The 19,530-nt window shown below is 44.2% G+C and overlaps 2 protein-coding genes across 2 annotated transcripts; one reads left to right on the forward strand and one right to left on the reverse strand.

The window, feature by feature from the left end:
* Positions 1–8,377: 8,377 nt before the first annotated feature.
* snrpc (small nuclear ribonucleoprotein polypeptide C) lies at positions 8,378–12,102 on the reverse strand. The gene is made up of 6 exons (XM_040204884.2): positions 11,223–12,102; positions 10,443–10,485; positions 10,244–10,352; positions 9,769–9,828; positions 9,158–9,262; positions 8,378–8,829 (listed from the first exon to the last, which is right to left on the reverse strand). Exons 1-6 carry the CDS (start codon positions 11,228–11,230, stop codon positions 8,708–8,710), a joined length of 447 nt encoding a protein of 148 aa, XP_040060818.1. The 5' UTR covers positions 11,231–12,102; the 3' UTR covers positions 8,378–8,707.
* On the forward strand, positions 12,090–18,361 carry ilrun (inflammation and lipid regulator with UBA-like and NBR1-like domains). Its single transcript, XM_040204881.2, has 5 exons — positions 12,090–12,438; positions 13,700–13,854; positions 13,992–14,189; positions 14,712–15,022; positions 15,818–18,361. Exons 1-5 carry the CDS (start codon positions 12,281–12,283, stop codon positions 15,851–15,853), a joined length of 858 nt encoding a protein of 285 aa, XP_040060815.2. The 5' UTR covers positions 12,090–12,280; the 3' UTR covers positions 15,854–18,361.
* Positions 18,362–19,530: the final 1,169 nt, after the last annotated feature.

Here is a 19,530-nt window from a genome sequence, read left to right on the forward strand (position 1 = left end):
ACTAGCTTTAATACTCCCGTGTGATTGGATATGTAATAACACGTCATACTCAAAATGCTAAAGCTTAAAAAAAAATGCAATAAAATGGAAACAAATAAAGTTCATCTCCTCAAAATGTGAGCAAAGTAGTTAAATAAACTCAGTTATGTACCGCACATCTACAGCTTGAGACTAGAGACGGCAACCTGCGGTCTAGCAGAAGATTTAGTTGCTTTTTATCGTGGAATTCTGCATAACCGTGAGCATCAGCTCAAATACGCTTACACGCACATAATATTTCACGGTCACAAATCCCATCAGGGCCGAAGCGGTGACACGGCGAAACATACATAGATTTTGTCGACTTCAGTGTGATGAATTTGATGGAAGATTCATATCATCTTTCAAACCGTAAATGCCGTTAAGTGTTTTTTATGAGGGGGAAAATTAACTCTTGGGTTCTGCAGAGGAGGGGGAAAAATAAATAAATAAATCAAGCTATGAAATGCTGCTATGGGAGGAATGTGGAAACGACCTCAAACACTCTCCTCACAGGGAATCCATGCTGACAAAAGAGACTCTTGTGAGGCGTCCTTAGTATTCACAGGCAGCCCAGCGTGCCTCCGTGCCCTCAATCAGCCAAGTTCCTTGCATGCTCACCTCTTCCCTGTGGGCAGCGCTGGTATGTGCATGACAGAGAAGATCACATCCGTCGCTCGCCAAGGAGGCCCCGCACACTGCTTAGCTGGCACCAACAAAAGAAACATCAAGCGAAGCAAATTGAATGACACATTTAATGATCTCCGTGAGCGTGATGGGGGACGAGACCGCTTAAGATCCCCGGCGTCTCAACGCGCCATTTTAAAAACAATAGAGGCTCCGGAATACGTCGCGTCTCCGAGATAATGATGTCTTCACGGCGTATTAGATTGGACCAAATTAAAACGCGCTTCCCTTCCGTCAGCTGGCTGGCTGCTGAGCCTCGGGATGGAAACAGCGGTGACTCATGAACACTGTTCTCCAACAAAGAGACGCACACTGTGCAAGTCACAGAGAGACAGCGCACACAGTAAACATGCTCTCACACACACACACACACACACACGGTTTGTGTGTGATCAGCTGTCGTTGCAGAGAAGGAGAACGAGGCCACTGGGTGAAGATCTAATGGAGTTACTACACCTTGGAGGCTATTACCTCCAGAAAAGGCCCCAACGTCTGCGTCTTTAAATGCCATAAACACGCTGTGGGATTCCCCGAATGCCTGGGAATCTACACACCTTAATGACGGTTGCCCTCTCACAGCTTTTGTTTTCCTCCTCGGAGAGCCGGAGCCGACGTTAACCCGGGAGTCACGAACGAGAAAGCTGCGGCCTTTAAGGTCGTCTGTTCCCCGAGGCGGCGGCGTTGCCATTCATCCGAGATTTTTGTTTCAGATCCTTGAAATGTGGGGAGTCAAACTGCACAAGCGGAGAAGTCAAAGAAATAACGACGCACAAGATCAAGTTATGCGCAACATAACGAGGTCATTGCAATTAACAGTCTCGCATATAGAATTTGCATTTGGAACTATCCCCAAAACAAGGTCAACATTCAGTCAGTCAAAACCCATTTTGATCACATTGTTTTGGAGATTTCAGTGACTGGTGTCTTCATTCAGACTTCATTGAAAAGGTAACTTCAAGGTTGAGGGATAAAATAAATCACTTGAACGGGGGCGACGGCAAAAGAGCTGCCCGCTGTTAGCTCCGAGCGGCGGCTAAGCTAAGCTTTCCAACAGACACGAGCAGAGCTGACCTCTCAGCGGGGAAATGCGAGGGCCAGCGTGCACGGCTGAGTGGAGACGTAGCGCTGCATGTCATTCGGCGACGGAGAGAGACAGAGAGACTGGAGGGTGGAGGCGCTGTACCTTTTTCTCTGTGTCTCATTGGGGTCGGTCAGGAATACCCTTTTAACGGCATCTTTTTTTTAACGGCATCTGCAACATCTGTAGGTGTGAGAAAATCAACATGAGGTTCCCCACTAAGACGGGATCCGATAATCCTTTGCTGGGGCAGATTGGTTTACTGGTGTTTTGGCTACGGCTGAAAAAAAGTTGTTGGCAGTGTGCGTATTTCCATAAAATAAGGAACTGGCATCCATAGACTCCAGATGATGTATCCAAATGTCTTTGGTAAAAGCTTTCAGGCTTATTTAATTATTGATCCTGACATCTGCCTGTTGTTTTTGTGCATTCCTGGTCCTGCAATGTTGAATCCTTAAGTAAGTTTCTTGCAAACGCTGGCATTCTAACATGCTGAGCTGAGATGAAGATGGCAAATTGCCCACCGTTCATCATCACTACTTTAAAGGTTTGAATAACTTTTAACAACCTGCAGATGCCTTTGAAGAAGACGCATTGCTGTGACAATAAGAACGATCCATCCTGAGCAGAACATTGCAGCATTTTCCCCATGAATTCTCACCCTAATTATCAGTGATCCTATTACATCATTCTTTTCAGAAGAGAAAAACTGTGCGTCTGTGTCTTTTTTGTCTGGTGTGATAAGATATTGCCTGTTCTTTTATGCCGTCACGTGTCACAATAACCGCTGCTGGCCACGAGAAAAGGATAACGATAAACTTAAGAGATAAATTCAGCAAGCTGGAAAGATCCGAATCAAAAACGCACCGTGGAATCCCGCCGCAGCTCATTCACTTGTTCTCAAAGATTAGAAAAGATGTGTGTGTCTGTGTGTGTGTGTGTGTGTGTGTGTGTGTGTGCAAGCATGTGCAAACATGCTGTGTGTTCCCATGTGCACTGGGGCACACGTATGTGCACATGCATGTGAATGTATGTGCGGAGAGGGGTGACTGTGTGCGTTGGAGCCAGAGGCATGCAGGGCTGTGTTAGGTTACTGCTCTTTGTGAAAACAATGGCCACTGTTCCGTGTCTTCCGAATATCCCTTCGGGGGGGGGGGGGGGGGGGGGACGATGACGACTACAGCAACTGACAGTTTGTTATTTCTCAGTAACGCTGCTTCTATGAGTGCGGCCCGGTGGTCAAAGAACAATATGAACTGAATCCAATAACTAATTATACGTGTTTCACCAAAGGCACATGGGCGGAAGGCGAAGGGGGGGACACATTTTAATTCATAGGGAGGAAAAGGACAATGGGGAATGAGGGGAGAGTAGCGACAGCGAGCCTCTTGCGATGGAGCCGCACGGCCTCTTAATTAATCCACAAGAAAACGCTGACGGTTCACAAGCGGGTCACTTTCAGCGCAACGCCACCGTGACACACGCTCCATAGCCAGAGCGTCCCGGAGATCTACGGCCTAATGATAGTAATGATATTGGCACTCATGAATCAATCAGACGCGCTTGATAAATTCAGCCGAGGGTCAGGGAATGTGTTCTCAGGGAAGCGGTTGTGCAGGACGAGCCACTTCCATTATTAGACGTCTCACACGGCGCTTTGAGGTGAGGACACGTTGAGAATAAAGACATTAATAATGACCGTTCGTAGTTGTGGGAACATCAGGCTGTGAAAGAGGGGTTTGAAACTCGTCAAAATACCACAGGAGCGTCTTTTTACGAACAGGAAGCACTGCTTCTTGTAAAAACCCGGCCTTTGAGTCAGAAATGTGTTGCTGGAGTGAGATGTGCCTCCATCTTTAGAAACACAGCGTCGGCCAAAGGCTTTTAAGCTTTTTAACCTTCGGAACATCAAAGAATTGAGAGAGTAAGTATCCTTAAAAATAGACCCTGCCTTTGACTCTACATTGAGCCCATTTTTAGCATTTTGACTTGACGCGGTAAAAAAAGGAAAGATAGCACTCAAGTGTTGAGTCCTGGCTTTCTGTTAAAAATACCTCGGGTTTAGAAACCAACATCTTTTAACCTCTTTCAACCTCAACTTCTCCTTTGTGCTCAACACGTGTTTTTTCTTGCATCCTCGGTCAGTGAAAACTATAATTGTGGAAAGGCGCAACTCCTCGGAGAAGCAAGACCTGACAACAGGAAATCTGAGAATTGTCATCGAGTGAATAGAAATGTTGTCTGGAAAAAGATGGATAAGCGAAGAACAACAACACATTTCTAACAACATTGTGTCGTTCAATGAAAAATGCATTGGATGCATGAACGCAACGGTGATCTTTCAGAATCCTTCTGATCCTGGAGTAGAAAACGTCTCTCCTTCCGTTCTCATTGTTAGAATCTTCCCAGTGATTATGGATGAAACAGCACACATTCATTTGGGATTTGTGCTGCACAGAAGGGTTTTTAGATTAGTGCTCCTCCTAACGAGAGGACGGACAGAGAGTCTGAGGAGGACGAATGAGAGATAAGTCTGCATCTCGGCGCACGACAGTTTAAACTCAGAGATCAATTAGTCAACTAAATTAGCCGCATGCCGTCCTTTTCACCACTGCAGGATAACAACCCTGCAGCTGGCAACGTGAAGCAGCAGTTCACATGACTTCCATTCGGGTGGAGATACAGAACACCTAAATAGAGAGGTACTCGCTTCAGCAACAAATCTAGATCCATTGGACTGATTGTTGGGATTATCTTGTCAGCAGCAAAATGGCCGTTAAGTTAAGAAATACCTCATGAAATAAGTGTTTCTTCGTGTGGTGTTTTTTGAATGATATATATTTTTCAACTGGTGAATTCCCACATATATATATATATATATATATATATATATTATGAATATGAATGAAGTTATAGTTGGTGTTTTGGCTTTTTCAGGCTCGCATTAATGCATTTATTACTGTTTTTAATAAAAAGCATTATTCTTAGAGTGGTGGTGAAATAAATGTTAACCTCCGCACACATTTCCAGCTTGAAAGGATGACCGTGTGTGAAAGTAATGGAACGATCGGGCTACATGAACACAAGCAGAATGCACTTTGGACACAAAAAGGAAAAAAAGATTGACAACAAAATAAGAAAAGCAAAAGAAATCATCTTTGTTGTGGCATATGTAATATGGGACAGGGACATCAAGGAAGACATTTCCAACTACTTTCATATGCATGTATGGATAAGAACCATATGTTTGAGCTGATGAGGACACTGATAAAAAATTCAAGTCCTTAAGTTAGAGGTGAGGTTACATGAAATATTCATCCAGTCAAGTTATTCTAAATTTAGACTTTCAGAATAGGGGAAACAAACAAACTCCACTTCAACTTCTAAAAATGGTCTTTCACTGTCAGTGTTCACAAAAGAGCTTTTCTTTTTAATAGAAAGAAAACAGGAAATTGAGTCAAACGAAATTGTAGATAAAGAAAACAACAGACACCATTCATCAATCCTATAAAAACAAATATAATTGAATTCTTCTTTACCACAGAAACATCCTGCCGGTCATGTGATGATGAACAACGGCCCCCAAACACTGACTGATTAATACATTTTCACCTCCAACTCCCAAACAGATCACTCTGGCATATTTCCATTTTAATGTCTTATTTCACACCAGCGTCTATAAACCTGTCAGCAAACCGTCGTGTCCTTTTGACATCACAGAACTCAGCCGTGAGGTACAAAATACTCAAACGCTTATGAATGAATATTTAACGGGGGGGGGGCCTATTTATAAAACATGCCCGGCGGGGCAGGTGAAGGGGAATCACTGTCAGCCGTCCACGCGGCGTGCAGATGGCCGGGCGGCGGGCGGCTAACGGCGTCGAGATTGACTCAAAGGTTTTTACTCCTGATTCCCTACGGTCACATTGAGACTTTTAGCTGACGGCACGTTGTCATGTCGCTCCGGGTCGCCCTGTGTGTTGGTGGTGATTAAATCCTCTCCAGCGAGGCCCCCGTCTGCCATCACACTGCGTAACGCTGCCGTCGACAGTAAAACGATATCGCCATCTTTCTTCCTGGTCACTTCCGAGGCCGCTGATCCAATTAGCCTTAATTTGATCTACTTGGACGTCGTTCATTGGCTTTGCGGCCTCGCCGTCGCGTTTCCACATCTCAGATGAGGAGAACGACGCTCGGACGCGTTAAGATGCCTTTCGTGCAGCAGGTCAGTGAGAGATTACATGTAAACTTGTCAGAGACTGTACATCAGTATCGCCCCCCGCCCCAAAAAAACGCTGTTTGAGACAAGCAGATTCAAGCGCTCTCCCTGCAGGCCGAAGGAAAATGGATATTGATCTGGAGCCAAGACTGAATGGATTAAATTGCAGTGTTTGTGTCGGGTAGCGCGGCAGCAAGGAGGTAGGATGGAGGTGGAGGGAGAGTAAGGAAAAGGAGAGGCGGGGGGTAAACGTTTAGTTTTGAGCGGTTAATCAATCAGTTGTCCTCCCCATGAAGGCCGCCCCCCCCTCCATTGAACTCGCTGATGAGTCTAGAGAACAGCTTTCCCGGGGGCCTCTCTCACTGCTGATATAAGAAGTGAGTGTGATAGTCCCCGTAAGACAAATATTAAAGTTTGAATCTTTACAGTTATTGATGGATTCCTCGTAGCTTGATGCTAGTGTTCACCTCATGCACGAACGATTCCAAAAACCGAATCACCATTTTACATCAGAGTCCATTTCAGAGGATTACGTAAACATCCGGGTTGTTAAGCTGTAGATACTTTGACAGATCACCAAAGTATAGCTGCTATTATGAGGCTTCAACAGTCTGAGTGTATAAAATAAAGTGGGAGGAAATTAGGAAAACAAAGAGGGAGTTTTGTAACACATTAAAAGAGCTGCAGACTATTTCTACAAACATGTAATCTATTTTTCACAGAGCAACATCGAGGGATGCCGTTCGCCGTCAAAGGTCACTTCTCCTGCAACTGTTTCTTTCCCTCAAAACCCCATTTTTCTCATCAAACATTTAACACACGCGGGCTCGACAGTGTCAGCGCACTTGCTGCTGTTAAATGTACTATAACACACATCTCTCATGATCAAAGCCCACTTCCTCGGCTCCTGAGCTCTAATCATAAACACTTTCCTCATCTGCACTTCGTTCCCTTCAGGGCAACGCTCCACTTCACGGCTGGATGGAATATTCATAAAGACTCTGTTCAGATGACACACGTGCACCCGCCCACGCTCGACATACATGCATGAAATGGTTTTATTCCCGTCTCGCCGGTGCGGGGATGTTAGTGCTTCTAATGGAGCCCGTCTCTCCGAGCGGCCGTCAGATAGCATGTAATCTACACAAGTCTCTTTGAAGATGACATTTTACAACCTGCCTGGCTGACAGCTACAAAAAAATAACCAATACGACGCACAGCAGGGGAGCGGTTCGGATCAGCCCCCAACTCCAACTGCATATATTTATTTTCTATACGTGGACCAGAACATTTCCTAAAGCTTAAAGCCACAGAATTGTCCTCTGAGAGGGTGTTGGATACAAATAAAAGGGACGGTCCACAGAGGCGCGTAATCAGTCAGCGCACAGACTCCCAGTGTCTCTCTGGCTCCATCTGTTGAGACGTTTTCATCACTGTGGACGGGGGGGGGGGGGGGGGCTTGGTTCTTGCAAGACGTCGCCTGGGTTTGGTTTTTGTCTCAACAGGATAATGCTCATCCCAGAATGCAATGGGCAGAGTTTACCCTGAAAGGTCAGCAGCAGGTCGCCGTGGGAACACACCTCAGGGGGCCGCTTTGGGTTCCACATGAGGCAAAACTGAGCATGATTAATTCAGTCTGCTTACAGATAGGCTCAAGGTTAGAAAAATGTAAAAGTCTTTTACCATTTTGCTCGATTTGTTTTTGATCATAAACAAACTTTTTTTCCTTCTGCATATTTTTACCATGTTTCGGCTTGGTAAAAATATGCAGAACTATTTTTATTAATCATAATTGTTTGCCATTTTCCTCAAATGCTCCCTTCGATCTGATACTTTCCTCTTCATAAGTGATGGTTAAATTAAGATATCTGGAACTTGGGCTATCTGAAGGCCTCCCCCAGCTGTGGCACTTTGTAGAGGGCGTCTTTATCTCCGTCATAATTGGAAAAATGAAAAGCAGATTAAGTGCTGACTGAACATAAAGCAGCGTTGACTGAAACCCTTTTGTGAAAACTGTTGAACTCGATCCACTGTCAGCTTGTCACTGCGGGAAGTAGCAAAGATTTATTTGAACTGTAAAAAAAAAAAAAACGATGTAAAACGATGTATTGCTTCACTGATGAGCCAAACCTGTAAGCAAACCGTCTTCACCCATCCAGGAGACGCAAAGCGCCAACGGCATTTTCTATTGCAGACTTGAGCCCTTTATAGACTTAACTTTATACCAGCGGTCCACAGCTCAGTCTTTTGTCCCAATCACAGAACTGTGCACATTGCATGAAAGCCTCCCACTCTCAGGCTACCGGCGCCTTTTTAAATATAAAAAATAATAAAAATATCCCCTTTGTTGAAGGACAACAATGTAAAAAAATAAACAGGTTTGAAATCACTGTTTTATTTCTCAAAGCATTGCAGTGAACGATAACAAAAATATGTAAAAACCCTAAAACAAAAAGTAAAAATATACCAAAAGAAGTCACATCGAACACGCTCTTTAAATGTGCGCTGAACAGCTTTGACGAAGTGAGACGAGATATTTCAGACTCCACACTTACACGACAGGACGTTTGATTGAAATAAAATGTCTTTAAAACGGGGCTGTAAAATCCATTTTAACACAATGAGAAGTCCACGTGTTAAGCCGAGAGTCCTCACTGGACAAAGTCTGTTGGCGGCATCAGAGAGCGGAGAGCGACACGCCGCTCTTATCTGTCCGGCCGCATCATGCCCGGCCTCACTGGCATCATCATCGGCCGAGGGTGACGCATCATGTGTGGCGGTCCCGGCATCATCTGCATGGGTCCTCCCATCGGCGGCCTCATGCCTCCTGAGAGTGGAAGTGAAGCCACACACAGCATTGGGTATTAATTTAGAGCAGCTTTACAGAAAACTTGACAAACTGTTCGGAATAACAAGAATTCTCTCAATTAATCTAAAGTTTGATAATTGTTTCTGACCCAGAGTACATTTTAAAAACAAAATACAATTGAATGACAAAGATCATGAATGCCTTTTATTTTGAAAAACAGACCTAAAAAAATAACAGATGTAACCCAATTTACCTTCTAAACTGATTCTGCAGCAAACTTGAAACAAGTATTTTAAATGTCCCTCAAAGATCGTATGATGCTGTGTTACAGGAACATGTTTCTTACCGGGTCCACCGGGCATCATTCCATGTGGGGGGGGCCCCATCATGGGCATCATAGGAGGACCTCCCATAGGGGGCGTTGGTAGCATGCCTGGACGAGGAGGACCACCTGAGTCACAAACAGCAAATGAGTGTACGATGAACAGATTCATGTGCATAGTAATTTGCATCCACTTCCGACTAAGCATAAAACATCCACCGGTGTTACCATTAGAAATAATACTATTTGATGGAAATCAAACTAATGCAAAGAAATAAAATTAAAAAAATATTAGAAACTGCACGAGGCGACAATTTAACAGCAACCCAAACTGCGGCTTCCTAAACAACCAACGCCATTCATGAAGGTATGATTTATTGTAGGCCGTTTAAATGATGACTTTAAGAGTAAGAAAATGTATCTTGTGGGTTTCTATTTATGTTCATTGGTGGGCTCGTTTTATTCTTGAATCCCATGGGGGGAAAGAAACGTCTCGGCCTCCGCTGATTGATTGTTCTAATACAGATTAATTTCAATAATCCCTGATAAGAGGCTATCAGCATACTGTCTTTCACTATCACAACTATTAAGAGCAGGTGTTTGTAGCACGGTTAGCTCAGCAGAAATGGACTCACCTGGGGGAGGACCGCCAGGGAACGGTGTGGGCGGAATCTTCCCCTGTTGAAATGCAGCCGCTGTTGGAAAAGATGACAAAAACACACAAATTATTAATGTGAATTAATTGAAGCCTGTTTCTCAATGCAGTTAACACTACGTGCAAGAAGTCTTTCTAACATGACTTCATAGCAAAATACATCACACGGTCCAAGATCTTTGTTGTAATGCTGATGTCTACTGCAACCAAAAGTGTTTACAATTCAATGAATCATCATCATCATCATCAACAACAACAGGCTTTCATATTCATGTATCAATACACAAATGGGTTTTATTGGGTTAGGGTTAGTGGAATTGTTTAAAAATCCACCTTGCCGAGTCTGTCTGAGTGGCAAAACGTCTGAAAAGAAATAAACAGCAAAAGCCACTGGCGAGTACTTCTAGAGTCAGTCCGCCGCGTGTTCAGGAGGATCGAGCCGATGATGTGCTTACTCGTTTTATCGATGAGGCTCTGAGCCTGCTCCTCCATCCACTTCTGGTAGTAGTCTTTCACATTTTCCTTGTGCTTTCGACCACTGCAGTGGGTCTTCCTCACTGACGGCTGGAAAAGATTTTAAACGATATTAATTATGAGTGAGGCATTACCTCACGCTTTAACGGTTTTATTTGGTAGTGCATGGGCACAACTTACCGAATCATGGGTGAGGTAGGTGTCACAGTAATCACAGTAAAACCTTTTTGGGAGGAAAAGTTTGAGGTTACAAAAAAAGTGTCCAGAGCAGTGAGATATTAAATCACAATTGAAAGACTATTTTTTTTTTTACTGTTTATACAAACTGCATTAAAGAAATACAATTGGGTAAACCATTGTTTTGTCTGTTAATGCCACAAAAGATGCATTAAAAAAAACCTCGGCGGTACTGTTGCGTCCATATTGTGCAGAGGGCCTACTATGCAATTAAGCAATCAGAGTCCCCAACTTTGCCTTCTGGTGTCAGCACACCGTCATACTCGTAATTTAGTCTCCCATAGCTAACGTTACTTTTCGAGGAGTTGTTCTCTGTAGCTGCTCCAGCGTACAGACCCCATCGGGGGGAACTTCCTCTGAATGCTAATGTTAATGAAAGGGTTTTATAAACTTGCCAGTAATGTGTTTTTTTAAATAGGTCAAAATAAACAAGATGTTAAAAAAAAGTCGTGGATTTTTTCGGATCGGTTGATTTTATATATTTTTTAAATTATCTGTGGCTGGTAACGTTAGCTAAATTCACATCGCGCTTGAGTCCAGCTATTAGACGCAGGCCAAACAAAGCGTAGAACGACCGTCTGCAAACAAACTGGTCCGTCTAATTAGTTAAAAAAAGAGGCTTCGTCTTATAATTGTGTGTTGCTTAATATAAACATAAAACCAATTCGTCGGGGCGTGGATATCATAGATTACGCCTGACGGAGAATAAATAACGATACTTACTTAGGCATGTTCCCCGGCAATCTCCGTCGAGAGCGCGCTTCCGGTGTTCCCAATAAGTCTTCCTTCCAGCTATAAGAGCTACAGACGGGTTCGTTCCGCGTAAAAGTGACCGCTACACGAAACGGTACCTCTGAATAAAATTATATCACACATAAAATCAACACAAGAGTGCTATAGCCTTAGCATAAACAGATAATAATAAATACGACTTCTTGTAGATGAAAAAGAAAAACACATATTCTTGTTTTAGCATGTACATTACATATATATTTTAATTTATCCACAGGTATGAACATCAAAGATGAATACAAACTAACGGACCAGATTATTCTTCTACCTTCTTTGAAACGATTTATTTTAAAAAACGGGCAAAGGAAATAGAGACAGGGACATTATCTCTATATTTGGCGTAAAATTGATGGCAGCGCCGCAGCAGTAACACTTTTCTTAAAAGAAAATGGCAGATTTGTTCAAATTTACTGGATCTTGAAGACCAACACAGTTCAGTGGATATTATTTTAAACAACTGCCTAGTATTTATTTTTCATTTTATGACATACTTAAGATATCCTTAAAAGACAAGAATAAACCTGGGGAAATCATTTTGCCTTTCTCTGCACACACGAGATATATATATATATATATATATATATATATATATATAAAGATGAATCGGTTGGGCCCTAGTGTACATTGTACATTTGGGGTTTTCATGAGCCACCACGTCATTGTTTTCTCCTATACTCCACTTCCGACGTCTGTGGCACTGCGCTTTAAAACGAACAGCGTGGATTTATTGATCAACCAATGAAAGGGTGGCTCCAAATAGCAACAGATGACGTCAACGCCCCCTTCGTGATTGGCTACGGTGACGCGCGGGCTGTTGCAACGTCAAACAGCGTCCCCCTGGTCGTGCCATGCGCAATGACGGTTGTTGTTGTTGAGCTGGTTGTTATGGCTGGACAAGGCCTCGGACTAAACTGAGAGAGGTCTCCCCGCTTCCCCCTACCCCTCCCTCCCCGCAACACCCCGTCTCCGCCGCGGGACACCCGTCACCCATGGAGGGAACGGACATGGACGTGGACGCGGAGCTCATGCAAAAGTTTAGCTGCATGGGCACCACGGACAAGGACGTCCTAATTTCGGAGTTTCAGAGGCTGCTGGGCTTTCAGCTCAACCCGGCCGGCTGCGCCTTCTTCCTGGACATGACCAACTGGTGAGTCCGGGGACACGAGGGGCCTAGCAGCACGACGCTAACTCAGGTAGTATAATTAGCTAGGTAGCATACGTTAAACTGCGGCAGGCGGAGGCGGACAAACGCGCCGCTGAATTAGCGGTGTTCCAGCATTGCACCATTCCGTCACAGGAAACGGCTCGTGGAAGCGAACGTAAACTCCCGACGTCGCGGGCGGGCGGAAGTGAAACGGCAAAGTTTAAGCCCCGACTGTGAGTTTGAATTGAAGCTAAAATTACTTTAAAAAAACCACAAAAAAAACACCGGAAGGATAATTAGCTTAGTGGGCTAGTTTGAGCTCAGGAAAGTCTCGGTGTAGATTATCGCCCGTGTTACATGGACGGTGTTCACAGACGGTTAAAACCGAGCCGCGCTGGGAAGACACAGCTCGCGTTAGTCTGATGACGTAACCGGTCGTGATCCATCGGCGGGCGACAACAAGTGGTCTTCCATCCAATCAATTCAGATGATCAATTGTTAATGGCCTACTTTGGTTTCTACACATGGAAATCAGTTTAATAGTCACACACAAGTACGTGTTGTATCGTGGTTTCAGTGGAGGAGCTTTGGGAAGTAAACGGCTCCAGATGATCGTTAAACCTTGAAACTAGATGTGTGTATTTAAAAGGTTTGCGTTACAGACTGAAGATGCAGAGTTTGGCTGCAAGCTGCAATATGACTCTGTGTCCTTGCATGACCTGCACCGGGCCTTACAAGTGTCTTTTATGGTCTAACCACATGCAGATGTTGTATCGGCCCCTGTGTTTTTGCCCTCACCAGAAAGGTTATCATTTCATATCCCATCTAATGTGTAGATTTTTAATGACTATGGCCACTTTCTATATTTGTAGGTAAAAGGGATTGTTTGGGGGAAGAAAATGACGTAATCTTCTCATTTGTATGCAATCTACTGGCCCAGCAAGCGCTTGGAGTTGTTTTTTTGTGACCATTATAAAATGAACCCTATTGTTGGAGTAATCATCTCTGTAATTGTCCGTATCACATTTGTGGACTGTTGCTTTTAATCAAATAGTCCCCGAAGCCGTTAATAGAAAATGTGTCCTGGAGGCCTCGGCTAAACAAGCATCTTTTGTTGTTTGAATTATTTGACAAACTGCAACGTCAAGAAAAAGGTTTTCTTCGTTAATTAATGAATGTTCTCTTTCAAATACGAAATCTTGTGATCACTTGTTTAATGTCCCCCTCCCGTTAACACCTTGCTCTTTCTTCTGTGTGGGAACAGGAACCTGCAAGCTGCTATTGGTGCATATTATGACTTTGAAAGTCCCAACGTCAACACGCCTTCCATGTCCTTTGTTGAGGACGTGACGATCGGGGAAGGAGAGTCTGTTCCTCCAGATACGCCGTTCACAAAGACCTGGAGAATACAAAACACAGGTGCACAGCACGTCACCACATTCGCCCCCCCCCTTAGTGCTCACATTACCAGCAGCATCCCTGAACCACTTAAGTTCCCACGTCACGGTTTTATTGTCGAATTGTGTTTTGACCGCGCTCATCTTTGTGTCCTGAAGGTGCAGAGTCATGGCCGCCCGGGGTTTGTCTCAAATACATCGGCGGGGATCAGTTTGGGCATGTAAACACAGTCATGGTGAAGTCACTGGACCCCCAGGAGATATCCGATGTGAGCGTGCAGATGCGAAGTCCCACGGCTCCAGGCATGTACCAGGGCCAGTGGAGGATGTGTACAGCCAGCGGATTATTCTATGGAGGTAGGACATCACCAAATACTTCTGTTTAATGAGGACATGCATTCGGGCTGCAACTAACTAACTAATTCACATTATTCTGCAATGGTCGGCTTCTGACCACTGTATGTCAGTGAGAAGCACAACAGAATGGCTACGAGCTAAAGGCTAAGAGCTAACAGCTACAGATCGCCGTGTATAAGTGAACAACCACATCACCTAGTGGCCGAGACAGAAGACGGTGAAATATGTATATATATCAAGTAGCCAGTGTATCAGAAAAGGTCTAGCGTGCACTCTAATGTTAGCACCACGTGTTTGTATGTGACAAGCATCATTAGCACACAACATTCAATTGTGACCAACTCAAAATCCATGTCACCAGCCTGGTAGTGAAGGAAATGTTCAATCGGTGTGTTGCTATGGGGAGGTGCTCGGTCAAAGGGTTCCCAACGATTCATTGTAACAAAGAGGAAGTCAGCGACTTGGTGGGTCGACTCAGTCCTACAAGCGGCCGGTGTTTATGAACCCTTCTTTTCTCCACAGATGTAATCTGGGTGATTCTTAGCGTAGAGGTCGGTGGGCTCCTCGGCGTGACCCAGCAGCTGTCGTCGTTCGAGACCGAATTCAACACTCAACCCCAACGCAACGTGCAGGAAGACTTCAACCCCTTCGCCTCGCCACAGAAGAACAAGCACGACGCCACTGACGACAGCTTCAGAGATGCCGGCGGCGCGTGGGAACGCACACAGGAGCCAATCCAGCAGGACGAAAACGGATTGTCTCTGTCTCATAATGCTGTAAATAGGGCGTCAAATGGTCTCCAAACCAATCTTTCCGTGGTGACTTATGGTCAGGTATGTGTGCGTCACATTTTGCAATACGCAAAACGAAGTCCATGAACCCGTAAGAACTATTTCCACTACACTGATGAGGTCGGCTTGTTTAGGGCACCTTTCAGTTATCGTGAGTGTAACGGTGGGACAACTAGTCCTCTGGTTTACGTCGTCTGTAAGAGGGAACTGGTTTAAATGGCTCAGTTTAATGTTAGTGAAAGGTTTCTTATGGCTTTCACGTTGTTTAAATCGTTGGGCTTAGATGATATTATTCTGAAGAATGTACTCTAACTAACTTTGATGTATGAAGTATCTCACCTGAGAATCACAAATTGATTTTTATCGCAAATTAAATTTGAAAAAATGAAGCTACAACTTGATATTCTGTAAAAGAAAAGACCATCATCACTGCATGTAGATGTTAGTTAGCAACAATTGTCTCTCAGGGGGGGTTACGCATACCTGTCATACCGGTCATACGTGTCGTAGCTGTCACAGCGGGGCCGGTTTCAGCTAACAGCCTCTCCTTCGCGGCTCAACTGCAGTGTGGAAAACCACTCAGTCATTCCGTCGGGTCATTTACACTCAAAAGGACATTCGCTGAGCCTCTTTACATGTAATGCAGGGTTTGTTTCTACTCCGTAACTGGTGATGATAAACAACAGAGTGCTGTGTGCTTTCTTGATTCGGTTTGAAAAAAACAATTTGAATAACATTTTATTCTCATCTATCCTTCTATTCATTTTCATTCTGTATAAACTACTCCCTACTAATTCCCCTTCTGTTTGTGCCCCCCCCCCCCCCCCCCCCCCCCAGGGTATTCACGGACCCTATCCGTTTGGACAGAGCTAGAATGAGAAAGACCTCCGCCCCGCCTCCACCATCGTGGGTGATGCGCTCAACGCCCCGGGAGTCAGAGGAGAAAGAGGAGTCGGAGGGAGGGGACTGTTGTTTTCTATTGACTCGTGACGACCTCCCCCCCCCCCCAAACCCAGAGGCTCCTTTCACAGAAAACACAGACTACAGTGAGGTGATTGGATCACATCCGCTACCGCGAAACGTCCCACCTGACATCAACACCCGGATTCGCATGTGTGAATGCTTCATTTTAAGAGTGCTCTAAAACCCTAAAGATAGAAACACACGACCGTTTTTTATCTCCACTGTAAAAACACGCCTGACGAAAGGGAAAATCTACTGTAAACAATTGCATACAATTAGCTATTTCCATGGTTTATTAATTGGTGTCTTCAGGGTTCCTACGCGGGTTGGGAAAACTGCTGAGAAACGCACACGATGCATCGTCTTCTCCGTGTGTGTTTCCATTCAGCAAAGGGCCGTCACTAAACCACTGAACTTCACCGCGTTCCCTTCACGCGTGATGATGGTGGAGAGCGATTCCCGTGTTTACATTGCGTGAGCGTTCACATGATCCGACAACTCTAAAATGGTTGAGTGTTTACAGATTTTACCGCGTGTGGGTTAAACGATATGCCACTATATCTAGTACATGCGGTTATTTACGTTTCCAGTTGCAATAACAAGTTGGATGTTAACGTGAAGGCGGTTTGCAAATTGGGAATTTCAACAACTCCGTTAAAGGTTTAGCATCACGCGATGAAAAATCCACATAACGACCCGAAAAACAAAACAATTGTTATTTAACATATCAGACCTTTTGTGACATGAACATAAAAACCGAGCAAGCAGCATTTGAAATCATGTCACACTAACAGTATCCCTATTTTGGGTCTGACATCTGTGTGGTAAATTAATTATGTTTATTATTATTTAATCAGTTATCAGACACATTGAATAGCACATTCAGAGGCATTCAAATATGTTTGTGGTGAATATTCTCACACAGAAAGTCCGGCGCGTGCCTGTGTAGGAACCCTGTCACTCCCAAAGATACAAACCAGACAACCGAGACGCTAATCCGTTCTGTCTGCAGGTTTCTCGATTCACAGCATGGGATGTGTGTGTGTGTGTGTGTGTGTGCGCCTGCGTGTGTGTGTTTTTTAGGGTGGGTTTTCGCTTTGAATAGATGCTGAAGCTCAAAGTGACGCGCGTGAGTTTGAGGTGTGAAGAAGGGTTTTAAAAAGCCATCTAAATCTATTTTGCCTGGTGAGTGAGTGTGGTTTCTGAGTCGACGTCCACAGTGAGTGTTCTAGGTGTGCGTGTATGTGCCTGTCAGCTGTGCGTGAATGTCATGGTTTCTTTTTGGATTTAACTGAACTAAATGGTGTATACTTCTTGGGCAAAGGGCCGTGCAGCTCTGTGTGGAGCGAGCTTTACCGACTGGTGTGATTGTGCACCGTTGGGATGAACTGACCATCTAATTGCCCGGTTACTTTTATTTATTTGTGGTCTTCCTGTGCACTGCAGATGCAAAAAAAAGTCCCATTTACAGCCAGCAGGTGGTGCTAAAAAACAAAAAGTGACAAGTTTCATTGAATATGAAAATGAATGGTTTGTTCTGTTACTGCTATTTGCACAACTCTGTCCGCCTCATCTGAGGGGGACAAGTGATTTTTTTTTTAATAGAATTTAGGTGAACACTTTGATTGTGACACCAGCATTTTACTGAACGTTTTGTCGGTTTTCGCTTATCTGTTTGGTTGTCTTATCTACATTTTTATTTTATCTCCTTTTCGTCACTCCAATATCCGACTCTAAAGATGAATATCGGTTTATATTGATCTTACGTTTAGCTTTTGCTTCCCTTGCAGTCGTCCTGCTGTCGTCACGCTCTGCCGCGTTCGTCACGTTCAGGCGCTGCGTTTCATCCTGTATTTTTGGGCCAAAAATTAAATGGGAAATGTTGTCGATGGAACGCCGCATTTTAGGTTTTCAAAACTCTCCTAGTTTTTATTATGAAAACGGTTGAATTTTGAAGTCCATTACTTCACCGTGTGTGTGTACCTCGACTCATTCATGTCACCGGCCTTCTGTGCGCTGCTCTATTTGTTCTTCAGTCAGCTGAGAGTTCTCCTCCCAAACAGTATACACTGTTCTCCATTGCCTCTTCTAGTCACGTCAGTCTCTTTTTTCTTTTTCTTTCTGTGTGCGTGTGTGCTTACTTGTGGGCTTGACTGTGTGTATTTTGGTGAGAGCGAGCGAGCGAGCGAGAGAGACAGTTGGTGAGAAATTTGAATATTGCTGGATTTATTCTCTTGTTTTAGTTTATGACTATGTACAGATTTCAGATGGGTGGTCGTGATGAGTGGATGATATGAACGTTTACATAGTCCTAAAATAGCACATTTATCTGACGAGAAACTGTCAAAAATAAAGCTTTTTTTTTTCTCCTGTATCTATAATTGAGCATTTGTATGATTAAATTAACACTGAAACTGAGTGATTTTTTTTTTCTTTTCCTTTTCTATATTTCACTTCCTCAGACATGTTAAGCACGTGCACCAAACTCATCTAATTGAAAAGCTGCAGTTTTTTGCATTTCATACCTGGAAACACATGGTTATCATAATACTGGTAATCATCATATCACTATGGACAGTATTTGTGTCCGGTAGGGGTTTGTTATTGGTATAATGGACAAATCAAGAGGAAAGAAATCCATTGCTAATTGCAGCGAGCATGTTATACATGTAGGGCCTGGGGTCAACAGGCATGTTAATGACCCAACAGCGCCTCCTTGTGGCGATTCTGCAGCCTGCTCTGCAGAAAAAATAGTGTTTTCATCTCAAAGACAGAAAAAAAAATTGTCCACTGAAGCCTTTGCAATAACATAAATCCAGGATCCAGAGAATGCATAACCCAACATGCACACACGTGTGCATATAACATGCATCACACAGCTTCTCTTCAGGGTCCAATAGGGCCTAACGTGAAAGCACGTTATTTCATTACACTACATGTCATTTAGCTGACGCTTTTATCCAAAGCGACTTACAGTAAGTGCATTGAACCGTAGGGATACAAACTCAGAAGAGCAAGAAACAAGAAAGTGCAATTTCCTCAAATAAGCCAATTTACAATCTGCTAAAGATAAGTGGCGTTATAAGTACAATTTAAGTGCTACAATTTGTTAGTCTTTTAGTCGAGGTAGAGTCTGAAGAGGTGTGTCTTTAGTTTGCGGCGGAAGATGTGAAGGCTCTCTGCGGTCCTGATGTCTTCAGAGAGCTCGTTCCACCATTTCGGAGCAAGGACAGCAAAGAGTCGCAATCTAGTCGAGTGTTTTGCTCTCAGTGAGGGAGGGACGAGCAGTTTGACGGATGCAGAGCGGAGAGTGCGGGTCGGGATGTCGGGGTTTGACCGTGTCCTGGATGTAAGCTGGACCCGATCCATTCACAGCACGCTACGTGAGCACCAATGTTTGGAACTGGATGCGCGCAGCCGCCGGTAGCCAGTGAAGACCGTGGCCCACCCGTTGTGCTTCATAGGGTATCTGCGTGTGTGTCTATGTGGGTGTGATGGCGACGTTCATGCAGGTGGAGAGCACTGTAATAACTATTCAAATGGGGCCTGTGTAGACACGGTCTGTCAGGGAAGCACAGGACAAATAT

Source organism: Gasterosteus aculeatus, chromosome 17, assembly GCF_964276395.1.
Source record: "Gasterosteus aculeatus chromosome 17, fGasAcu3.hap1.1, whole genome shotgun sequence".
Lineage (NCBI taxonomy): Eukaryota > Metazoa > Chordata > Actinopteri > Perciformes > Gasterosteidae > Gasterosteus > Gasterosteus aculeatus.